This window comes from Lemur catta, chromosome 16 (genome assembly GCF_020740605.2).
Source record: "Lemur catta isolate mLemCat1 chromosome 16, mLemCat1.pri, whole genome shotgun sequence".
NCBI lineage: Eukaryota > Metazoa > Chordata > Mammalia > Primates > Lemuridae > Lemur > Lemur catta.
In genome coordinates, this window is record NC_059143.1 from 27,362,217 (window position 1) to 27,374,521 (window position 12,305).

Here is a 12,305-nt window from a genome sequence, read left to right on the forward strand (position 1 = left end):
ACATAAAATTAGATGGATCCCTCCGTGGCAGGACTGTCAGGGAAGCCCCCCGACGGCTGGTGGAGGTCCTGCCAGAGCCTCCTGTGGGTGTCAGGGTGGAGGGGGTGGGCTGCAGGGGAAGCGGAGGGGAGGTGAAATCATGGACAAGTGAGAGGACAAGAGAATAGAAGGTCGATGAGAGGGAAAAAGAGAAAGAGGAAAATGCCCAGAGAGAGAAGAGAGGAGGAAACAGAGACACTCAGAGGAGAGAGGGAGAGCAAAGAGAGAGAGAAAGAAAGGAAGAGAAAATGATATTAAGGAAAAGGGCAGCGAGAGGAACGAACAGGTGGAAAGAAGAGACTGAGATGGGGTGCTAGAAATCCAACTGAGCTCTTTTTTTAAAGTTTTCCATTTTAACATCTTTACTGACATAAACTCAAGGAAGGTCATGTTAAATCTCCAGGAATGACCCGTCTTGAGTCTCGGTGACCTGAGTGGGGAGGTGCGATGGCGGGGACATTGCACGTCTGCGGGCTGACACGCGGGGTGGGGCGTGGGAGCCGCCAGGGAGAAGCGTGTCCCTTTGCTTTGTATTCTACGGTTGCCAGAGTGAGGACGTGAAAGCCCATCTTTAGCTAGTGAATCGGAACTTTAATGTTTACCAAGCAGATACAGCTCCCACTCCCCAGCCCACCCCCGGCACCCCCCTCCCACTGCCTCCAGGACCCCTGCTGACTGGACCCAGCTCTTAGGAGCCCCTCTGCTTCCAAACGAGCACAGTGCAGGCCACTGCTTGTCATATCACCTGGTTTTCTCTAGTCCAGGCCTCTCCCCTGAGACTCTCCATCCGCACCTTTGGAAACAGATGGGCTCTTCCTGGAAGACAATTCCTGCAAAGTCCCAAAGGCATCAAGGGGCTTATTTTAAAGAGCAGAATTCTTCCAGGAGGCTTCCTGGGCACATTCAGGCTGCAGGGGACCCTCAGAGTGGCCTCTGCTGCCCAGTGTGAGTCTCCTGCTCAGACAGGCTGGCCACTCTCGGCTCCTGGCCCATCCCACTTGCTGCAATTTTGGGATGTTTCTCAGACCAGTGGTCTCATCTTACATACTCGTCTTACTCCCAACTCTCTGTTCCCACCCTGCCCATATCCTGAATGAAAACTTGGAGCAACTCCTGCACTCCGTAGGTGGCATGAGCAGAGGTGAACAGCCTGGGCTTTGGTATTAATAGCAGACCCAGGGCCGGTCCTGGCTCGGACATTTGTCAATTGTGTGGCCTTGTGGGGGTAATCCTGGCATCTTCCTCATAGCATGGTTGGGAAGATAAAACAAGGCAAACAAAGGAAAAGTGCTTGGTACCATGCCTGTCAGATAGTAAGTGCTTAACAAATAATAGTTGTGATAATTGAGCAATTGTCCACACTACCCATTGTCTAATAACATGTGCTGTCTTGTATTGTTGATTATATATACTTTTTGTGGCTTCTGTCCCCAACTTGGTGGGCAACTCCAAGGGGGGAGGGGAATGTGTTTTCCTCATCTCTGTGCCTTGCAGGGACCCCAGCACGGTGCCTGGCACACACTCAGGAAATACTTGCAGATGGATTGAAAGCTGCCCCACGTTGACTGTACCCAGTGGGTGGGGAACAAACACTGGGAATGGAAGGGGATGGACCGGAGAGGGGAAGGGGGCCAGGAGAGAGTGAGGTTGAGAGTATGAGGGGAAGAAAGATTGAGATCGAGAATTTAGAAAAAGTGGAGTCACTCTGCCTAGATTCTGGCAGACGGCAGTGCTTGAAGGCACCCTGATGAGGCTTCATTGTTTAATAATCTCATTCTACTGAAATCATGCCAAGCTCAAAAATAATAATCCATTTGTGACACTGGTCCAGGGATGACTCTATCGGCCATCAGAGGGGCTTTGGCTGGGTGGATTCCCAGGGATACTGACCTCCAATATGTAAGAACAGCCGTCATCGTCTGGTTTCTCAGATTCCACTTATCCCAAGAGAAATGTGGGCTCCCCTTTTCATTCCCCAAATAAAGACATGTCGTAGGGTGCCTCTAGTTCTGTCTCTGTGATTTTGTTGTTGTTGCTCACGGTGGCGGTGGTGGTGGTCGTGTGAGTGTGTATACGACAACAATGAGATTATTTTTCTTGCTGGCAACAGGATGCTGGCTCTGTAACTTGCTAGGAAACAGAATAGGCTGCCTGTACTATCTTTTCTCCTTTCTCTCCTCAGTGAGAAGTGGAGGGCTGATTTTAATGGATTGATTTTAATGGATTTTGAAGTCTGGAAAAGTGCCTAAATTGCTGAGGTTACCAGTTTTCCAGGTTCTTTTTTTCAATTTCATTCTCCTTAGTCAGACATAGAGTGTGCTCACTGGAGCACCTAGCGTGGCCACCCCAGCCACGAAGAGGTCCCCCTCTGCCCCCCAACCAAACAGGCAGCCATGAACACAGCCTCAGCTGGTGGGAGCACCTATTATTTGGATGAGTGAGAGCATTTGCTCAGTCCTGTCCCTGCATTTGCTAGTGGCACACTTCCTCTGATCTCGAAGGAGAAAACCAACTGACAATAATAATACCAGTTCTGCTTTCTGGAATCAAAATGACTCCACTTTAAAGAATAATTTTACCTGGTCATTTTGTTTTTCATTTGTCTGCATGTGGGTTTGTGCGGGGACGATGTGCCCTGGGAACTTCGTGCTGCAGTCTTACCTTTTCTTCCTTTTCCTCCCCTCTGTGGTCCGTACCTGCCCTGAGAATTGTATGATGAGGTTTTTGAGGCCATGAGTCTCCCTGTGAAGCCTTTGAAGAAAGGACGGTGTTCCAGGCAGTGCAAGGGGACTCTAGGCTATGTTGTAGTTCTGTTGCTGGCCTCTCTCTTCACTCCTCCCCTCTCCCAGTATATATTCACGTTTCTTTTTGCCTTTTCTCGCCAACTTCCCCAACTTGTCTTTGTGATTTCAGAAAAATGCCACTGGATCTCCCAGTATGAAGGATTAGCACAGATTATGGGGAACAGTGTTAATTATCGGTGGAAGGGGGGCTGTCGCGTCGCTCCAATGTGCTCCTGATTTCCCCTGGGCCTTTCTGCCTGGTAATAAGCCTTCTTTAATCTGGCAGGCCCCTTGGTGAAATCAGCACCACGGACAGTGATATTGATTGCTTCTGAGAAACCATCACAGCTGCTCAACCAAATTACCTTTGATATGTGACCTTTAATGTAATTACTGCAACATCAAAGTATTTCTATAAATTATTAAAGAACTAATACACTCCATCATTTAGCTATTCTATTATATGTAAAATAAACAACCACAAGTTAATGTTAGATCCTGAACAATCCACACTTGCTACTGAAATTCTCGCAGTTCCCAGCCTCTCTCCCCCTTCAAAATCCTAAGCCTCCCCCTCCCACCTTCTCTCTTTCTGTTTCCCCATCTGATTCCGGCTTTTAGCCATCATGAAACTCCCCAGCAATCTCTCTCCAGCTGATGAAGGGCCTCCCATAACAATGTGGTATTTTCTATTCCATTTGGGTGGCTCTAAAATATCTATCACAATCTCCCCCAAAACAAAGTACCATAAACACTTTATTAATCAGCACAAACCTTTCTCAGAAGCCTTTGATTATCTTACAATATGGCTTTATGCTTCACACATAACATGGGGCGATGTGGAGCATATTTCTGCCATCTTACAGAGGGCACCCAGAAAGTAATTACTATAATATATGTGCATGTAGCCTCGCCACTAAAAAACCAACTGGGGAATGGCCACCCTGCCAGAGCTGGGCTTCACACAAAATCTGTGCGGTGCTCAATTTCCATATATTTGCATCTGCGGGTATGTTATTAAGATGACTCAGCCCCGTGCTTTGCAATCACAAATACCAAAATACAATACAAAGCCTGTCTTAATGGAAGGAAGGCCCTGTGCAATCCAGCACTCCCCACCCCTAAACGGGTAAAGAAAGATCTTTGATGTAAAAGAAGGCTGCCCCCGCCCCGGGCTGCATTTTCTCTCCGTCTACCTGGTTAACCTTTCCCGCTGTGGGGCAGAAACGGAAACGTGTGTTTACATACGGTTGGCTTGGTAAGAATGTAAACATGCATGTGTGCGCATGGGTGTGCATACATATGAAACACACGTGCTTCCCTGCAGCGCCCATTGTATACGCTTAAACACTGTATATTTATAAATTCTTTAAATTATGCCCACAAACACACATCTTTCCATTTATCTTTAGATACTCAGCAGCAGTATATCTCCACCTCCCCCGCTCCCACCGCCCCGTGTCTCTGAACCCACAGGAGAGACCGCGCAGACCCTTGACCCGAGGAACACTTCTTATTTTATGGTGATGAACTAGCCTCGATAATAGCCATGGCTGATATCACACCCAGTTAGGGGGGCCATAAATAATTCTCTTCTCCCCCGCACAGAAGCTATAAACCAGGGCCGAGGCGCGATAGTTTATCAAAGACGAGGGCTGGCTCCTTAAATAAACCGTGGTGATCTCACTCGCGGCGCCGAGCTCGGCCCGGGGCGCCCCCTCCCCGCCGGGCCCGGCTCGCAGCAGCCCGCGCGCACGGGCTGGGCGCCCCGCACCGCACGGCGGCGGGCGGGGGCCGCTCGGCTCGGGGCCCGGGACACGCCGCGCCCCCCGCCCCGGGCTGTCCGCTCGGCCCCCGCCCCGGCTTCCGTCGGGCTTGGACGGCCCAGGACCCGGGCGGCCGCGCGAGGTCCGATCCCGGCGCCCCCGCGCCCCCCACCCGCCGGCGCCTCGCGGCCGCGGGCAGCGCGCAGGGCGGGCGAGAGCTCCCGAGCGGAGGCGGGCGGCGGGCCCCGGCCGCCATCTCCCCGCCTCCCCGGCCTCCCGCCGTCGCCCCCTGTCGGCGCGTCGGTCGCTCGCGCCGCGGCGGGTGCCACTTACCCCGGGCAGGGTCTTCTGCTCGTGCAGCGCGCTCTGGGCCTTCAGCGCTGACTCACGCTCGCAGTAGGTGAGGAAAGCGCAGCCTGGGGAGGGAAGCAAGCGGCGACAAGGGTCAGTGGGGCGCCCCGGGCCCGCCGACGCGCCCTGCCGCCCGCCCTCCAGGCGCCCGCCCCTCCCTGCGCTTCGTCCCTGTCCCCACCTCCCCTCTCCCGTGCACTCCACGCGGAGCCTCGCTGCCTCTCCGTGTTCCTGTCTGTCTACCTCTCGTCCCTCCCTTTGCTTTTCTATTTTGCTCCCTCCGCGGAGTCTCCCCACCCTGCATCTTCCCCCCACCACACCCCCTCTCCCCACGGGTCTGTCCTTGTCCCTGCGCCCTGGTGCCTCAGGCCTCTCTGCCCTCTCCCTCAGGGTGCTGTTTCTGGCAGGGTCAGCGCCAGCCCCTACACCTCCCAGAAGGGGCAGCTTCGACCCCTCACCCCCAGCACCTCTGCCCACACTTGACCACGAACCCTTGTTCTGGCCCCCCGAGGAGTGCTGGCAGCTGCTCCATCAGGGTTGATGGAGGGACGCTCCAGACCTTCCAAATAAATGCTCCATCCGTAAGGAGGACCCCAGGCCAGACTGTCCTGATGAACTAGGTGGGGATGTCATATGTCCCTTGTGTTTCCTGCCCCCATCCCTCTCGTGGCATCTGCAGTGAGGGATGGTCTTCACACCCCTCCCAGTCAGAGGGCTTCTTGGGCGTTCCCAGACCACTGAGGCACAGCGCTGGGCCTGAGGCACCCCTTGCTCTGCCTTTAATTTCCTGGGTGACCCTGGCAAATTGCATCCCCTGTCTGGCCTCAGTTTCCCCATCTGTGAACCGAAAGGGCTCAGTCTAGCTCTCCCATTGAGCGACTCTACCAGGGCCACACCTTTACCTCCCAGTGGGGGGAATCCAGATTGTATAGAGCAATATACTGAAGGGGCGAGTTAGTCCTACCCTTCAGGCATGGTGACAAGGCAGAGAGTGTTTAGCAATCAGGGAATCTTTATCGGGGTTCCCTCAAGCTGCCAGTGGCAGGGGCCTCTTCCTCTGCCTGCACATATGGCTGAGGGTAGCTTGGGAGGCCTGCAAGGCTTGAAACCCTGGGGAAAGTGGAAAAGCCCATTATGGCCAAAGCAGGCTTGAGTCCCCTAGGGAACAGTCGCCCCAGAGAAGGTGGGCCATCCTCCCCTGTTCCTCTTCCTTTCTCCTGTTATCTTATCCAAGGTCCCCCATCAACCTGTGCTCCCCTCCAACTCTCATTCTTCTGTTCTCGCTGCCTGCTCACCTGGTTTTGCCTTCTCTTCCCATTTCCACTTCTCCTGGCCCAGTCCACCTTGTGGGAATCTACTCCACGCAGCCCTCCTTGACTGGTCTAGTCCATCCCCACCCCACCTGCAGCCAGCCATTGGGTAGCTCTCATGGCTGTTTATTTCCTGAGTCCCCACTCTGTGCCAGGCTCTGTGCCAGGCCTGGTGGCCCAGGCCACCCTCTCATGAGGCCCGCAGGCTGGTGTTGCCAGTCTGGAGCCTGCACCAGCCCTTGTCACCAGGTTTGCTCTTGTTGCCTGGCACAGAGTGCTCCTGGTATCTGCTGCAGTTTCCAACCCTTCCACCATGCCTGTTCTGCCCAATTCAAACCCCCTTCCTCCTCTTCCAGCATAGAAACCTGTCCTGCCTACCTTCCTTCCTGGCTCCAGCGAGGAGGCAGAAAGGGGATGTATTTGTGAAGGGGACACAGAGGTGGAAGAAGGAAGCAGGGAGAGAAAACTGGGAGATAGAAACTCTGCCCTCCCTACCTCCAGCTCCTGCCCCAGGCTGGGAGGAGCTGCCAAGGAGTCTCTCTCCCACTCCCTCTCATCCCTCCCTTGTCCAGACCCCAGATCACCCCTCCTCCCACCCCCCTCCTCCTCCCTCCTGGTCACTGGCAGACGGTTATTGATGGAGACACCCGGGAACTGAAATGAATAGCGGTCAGAGGCCCCCGTGACGTCGTCCCTCGTGCTGCCGCCTGCCTCTCCCGGGGGCGTCTTTCCTCCCATCCCCTCGTCCCCTCGTTGGCCTTGTCCTCTGCCTGCAGCCAGGAGGCGGCCACTGCCTCTGCTGCATGCAGGCAAGCCAGCCTGGGACAAGGTCAGGGGCAGACTTGGTGGGGAGGGAGGAGGGAGGAAGAGGAGGAGAAGGAGGAGGAGGAAGTGCCCATATTGTTTCCGTGGCCCAGGATAACAAGGAAAGGATTCCAGAGGAAAAGGAATCTGTTGCTTTTGTCCAGCTTCCAGGAATTTCTGCCACAGTTTTTGAGAGAGCTCACAACTCCACTGTGAACCAGAATCTTTCAGGGCCCCCAGCCCTGCACGGCCTCCCCTGCCATCTCCACCCCCTGAATTTACCTCCTTCCCGTCTTCCGTTTGCCCACTCACTGACCTCTCGGTTTCTCAGCCCCACCAGACACACTCTTCCTCAGGGTCTTTGCATTGGTCGTCCCTTCTGCCCAGAATGGCCCCCACCCACCCCTGCCATCCGCAGCCTTGCTCCTTCACTTCCCTCAGGTTTCTGCTCACATGTGACCTCAGAGACACCTCTCTTGGACACCTTATTTATCAGAGCCCCCCCAACACTTACGTACTCTCTGATCCCTTGTCTTGTCTCGCGTTCCATTTGGCACCTGTTACCCCTGACATATCAATGCATACGTGCTCAGTGATTGGCAGTCTCCTCGTGCTCAGAGGAGGTCGGGAACCTGCTTTTGTTCTGTTCCTGCTTGGTTCTCAGTGCCCTGCACAGGGTGGAGCTCTGTGCATGTTGGTTGAGAGCACTGAATGCCCGGACACCTCCGCAAATTTGGTGAGGCAGTAGGTGGCGGAGGGACACAGAAATGACACTCAGCGGCTACTGAGCGCTGACCAAGGCCCTGTGGACACTGAGAGGGTTGGTAGGTGGGTCCCTGCTGGGAGGGCTCTTGTGCCAAAAGCTTCCTCGAGCCTGTTCAGCCTGACGGTGCACACTCGCCCTGAGTCAATCCCCTGAAAAGGCCGATTCCCAGCTCTGCCCAGGAGAGCTCCTCACCAGCCAGGGGGCACTTCCTGATTCGCCTCTCTGAACCCCAGTTTCCTCATCTGTAAAACGGGGACAGCAATCGCCCTCTGAAGCTTGTGGGGAGACATACTTGTCATGAGTATTAACAATCTCTGCGGCATTGACTCACTGCAGAGCACAGTGAGAGCATCAGTTCGCTCTTGGGAAGCAGGAGGTCAGGGAGGCGTGAAGCCCCCTTCCTTCCCCACGTCTGCACCTCTGTGAGGAGGGGCCAGCTGTACACAGAAGTCGACAGGGGCCATCCCACCCTGGCCCTTCTCAAACCGTCTCTTCCATCTGACAGTCCACCATGAGAGATTAGTCGTCTCACTTAAGCTCTTGGGGAAAGGCCAATGCGGCTAAGCAGTTATTAACACTGACTCCCTGGGGCAATGACAGCTTTGGGGAGGGGGCTTTGGGAGGAGACTTTGCCATCACGGGGTGCTGTGGACGAGGGTGGGCCTGGGGTGGAGGCTGAGGTGGGGCCGGGGGGCCAGGGAAGTGAGGGGGCCCCAGCCTCAACCGTCTGACACTCACTGGTCTCTCCTTGGAGGGAGTGGAGGTGGGGCACACAGAACCCCGACTCGGAACAGCTGGCTCTGACTTCTGTCACTCATTCCTGCTCCTCACGGGGTTAATGAGGGCCAGTGCGGGTGTGCAGCTGGAAGGTGGGGAGACGGGCCGTGTCAGCCTCAGCCTGGCAGCCGCCAAATCTGCCAGACTCACTCTCCTGTGATGTACAGAGGTGTCGCCAGAGATGTCCCGGTGGGGCCCTTTGGGAACTCACAGTCGAGGTGGGAAATGGGATTCTCTCAGGGAGCAGCCGCATAACCACACAGGACAGTGTGGGAGAGAGGCTAGCCCGGCTGGCTCTGAACTTGGAGGCCCAAGGAGGTGTCTGCGAAGGGAGCCCCATCCTTCCTGGGTCTGGGTCTGGTGGCACAGCGAACTCCCCAGCTTCAGACCCAGCGATTCCCTCCGAAATCCCGATCCTACGCGTACTCTTGTGCTTACAGAGGAGAAACAACACTCCACTGCGGCTCTTTGAAATCGCTAAAAAACTGAAAACCACCTAAATGTCCCTCGGGGAAGGAATGTTTTTATTTTTAAGCTGTGAATACTCTACAGCAGTTAAAAAGATGAAATGATCCTCAATGTACCAACACGGAAAGCCACATTGTCAGATGGGAAAAGCAGGTTGTGCAATAATAGATGCCATTATCTACGAGGGACACACACCCAACTCAGTCCATATGTCCTCATAGCCGTGTGCACATGCAAGGGACAAAGTCTAGAAGTCACATCAAGCAGAAAACAGGGAGTACGGGGTGGGGAGTGGGGGGGTATCTCCCATGACTTTCACTTTTTTTTGTTTTGTTGGACACATTTAGACCCAGAATGTATCCGTGTATCACCTGCATAATTTATAGAAAAAAATCTTTGCTAAAAGAGGAGGATGGAAGGAAAGGGAATGGGTGAGAATGAGTGAGCTTGACAGGGTGCAGGACCCACAGCCTGTTTTGAGGAGACAAAGATCACTGGGCGTCAGCCTCCTGGCAAACCCTTCATGAGGGCAGTTAGCCTTGGTGGGTGGTGGCTATGCCTCTGCCCCAGAGCTTCCTCTGAGCACGGGAGCTGGCTGCTGCAGCTCTGGGAGGTGGGCAGGTGCTCTCTGCCCAGCAGGCTATAAATGTAAACCCTCTGGTCCTTTGGCCCTGAGACCTGGGGGCTGGTGCTTTGGAGATGAGACACCTCTCTGTCCCCGCTCCTGTTCTCCTAGGGCCCTCCCAGCTGACCCTGATGGCGGGACCTAAGGTGAAGAGCTACCCAGGTGACCCAGGGGCTCTCTGGGTGAGTTAGATCCTACCCCCGAGGCCACGTCTCCTGTCCCTGACTCAGACGGTTCTTCCAGCACCAGCTCATCCCCCCGAGTCTCCCGCCTTCAAGGTTCAGCACTTTCCTGAACCCTGGGATGAAGCAGGACCAAACTGCAGCCTGGCAGAGCAGCACCGGGCTCTGACAATCCTCTGAGGGGGGGCGGGGCAGAGAGGCAACATAACTGTGGGGTGAGAAGTCACAGGACAGTGCAGCTCTCAGCAGCTGATCCCTGCGCTCCAGCCCCCTGCAGCAGCAGGCAGCTTGACTCTACCGTGTGTGCTCAACACTTGGGCCCACGCTCATGTCTCCTAATGCAGCCATGTCACCCTTTCCCACGTACCATTCTTACTTGTGTGTCCCTTCTATGTACCAGTTCCCTGTCCTGTGTCTCTGCACAGACTGTCAGCCTGGTGGGTGGGGGTGGAGACAGCGGCTTCTACAGCCATAGGCCTAAATGGGGCCGAGCTCCAGCTCAGGTGTCTGCGGGCTGGAGACCCAGAGGGCCTGTGAGGGTGGGGGAGGAAGGAGGCCCAGGATTGGGCACCGAAGGGAGATTGGGAAGCTTGATGGGGGCAGAATAGGGAGGGAAGGGAGGAGGAGGGTGAGGCCTGGAGAGGTGAGTGCCCAGAGGGTGTTGTGAGGCCAGGGCATGGGGGGTGGGGGCAGACGCCCCTCCCCAGCAGGGGCAGCCTGCAGACCATGGTGCCAGGGGCACTGCTGGGCCTGATAAGGTGGGCGGTGCCCTCTCCCCCGTGGGGGAAAAACACGGCACAGTAGAATTAATTGCACGGAGATGGCAGTAATTTACAAAGCCCCCGTGTGTGGGGATAAAAGGCCCTTGTCATTGTGAAGTGAAGGAAGTACAATTTCCTGCCCAGCTCTGAACAGGGCTGAAGCCTGGGGTGTAATCATCTCGGAAGGGAAGGCTCCCGATGCGCCGCGCGCCCTCCTCCCACCCCAGCCGGCCTCAGCTTCCTACTAATTGAATTACAGAATTAGCCAGAGGAAGGTGGCCCTAGAATAGGAAGATCTGGACTTTAATAAAACATCAGATCTTTCAGGCCCTGGACTTGGCTGGCCTGGAGGAAGTGGGAGAAAGCTGGGGGGTGGGGACGGTGAGGGGAGCAGGAGACCCACTAGCTAGACTTCAGGGCAGAGAGGGGGCTGTGCCCCAAATATCCACCTGTCCACCTGCCATGGTGCCTGAAATCGCACCCTCAGAGCATCGTTGCCTTAGCAGTTCTCACCTGGGGCTGCACCTGAGAATCATCTAGAGGATTTAAAACACATGTGGGCACTACAGAGTAGTTCAGGCAGCGTCTCTGGGAGGGATAGAGGAGGAGGGAGGGAGAGAAATACCCAGCGTCCCTGGAAAGAGAGTTACTGGTGTTCGGAGGTCATGCCTGTGCCCCCATCCAGCTTCTGTCTCCCGTGGTCTGGCTGGGCCAGGGCGGCCTCCCTGGTGCCTGCTGAAGCAGATGTCCTCCTCCACAAGAGTGGGAGTCAGCTACAGAGCTGCTCTTCCTCTGGAAATGCCCTCCCACCTCCACTGCCAGGCCCGTGTCTACACAGCCTTCACAGTGCACCTCTTGGATCCTACTCCTTGGTGAATCCCTGAGCACCTCCCTCGGCCATTGTGGTCTCAGCTTCCATGGATTCTGTTTGGCCTTGCCCTTGACCTCTACCCACAGCCTGCCTCAGGGGTGAGCCTCATTCTCCATCTCAACTGCGAACAACTTGAAGGTGGGTCCTTGGGGTTCAACAGGGCTGGGCAACAGGTGGGGAAAGACCCCATGGGGCTGTGCCACTCTCTACTCTTCTATGTGCCCCGCCACTGGTTGGCCGTCCTGCCATCTTCCTAGGACTTTTCCTGGCTGTTCCCCGTCCCCCTAGTCCTTGCTACCTGGACCTTCCTCCCTGTCTCCAAGAGTCCTCTCTGCTGGTATTCCAACAATTCTTGCAGCTCTCCCCTCTCCACAGGATAGGACAGTGATTGCTCACCCACAGAGTGGAACTCTCACTTCCTCTTGTTTCTCTACCCCCATCAGGGTAAACTCAAGCCCTAGGACATCCCTCTCCTGCCTGGCCCCATGCCTCCCTCCTGTAGAGCCCACATGTCCTTCTAGGAGTGGCTGAGCCACTTCCTCCAGGAAGCCTTCTCTGACTATACCAGCCCCAACATCTCTCATGGCCCTTGGCAATCATCCCTCTCATTTGGCAGTTAGAATTGTACATGTCTTTGTCTACCTTACATTTGTATGTGTTTGCCCCCAGTGGAAATATTCTGTTATAGGAGTTGCTACCCACTGTCTCCCCATGGCAGATGGCATACAATGCATGGATTGCTGATCTCCACTCTGCCTCTGGCTGGGTGTGTGTGTATGGAGAGGTGGGGAGGACCCGGTGT

At 55.2% G+C, this 12,305-nt stretch overlaps 1 protein-coding gene across 50 annotated transcripts in view; it reads right to left on the reverse strand.

Annotated features, from left to right (window-relative positions):
- Positions 1-12,305, reverse strand: part of CELF4 (CUGBP Elav-like family member 4) — a 296,015-nt gene that overhangs the window by 214,891 nt on the left and 68,819 nt on the right. For all 50 annotated transcript variants that reach the window (XM_045527327.1, XM_045527286.1, XM_045527284.1 and 47 more), the window contains exon 2: positions 4,922-5,004. In XM_045527327.1, the coding sequence (XP_045383283.1) occupies positions 4,922-5,004 (83 nt within the window). The remainder of the gene's footprint in view (positions 1-4,921; positions 5,005-12,305) is intronic.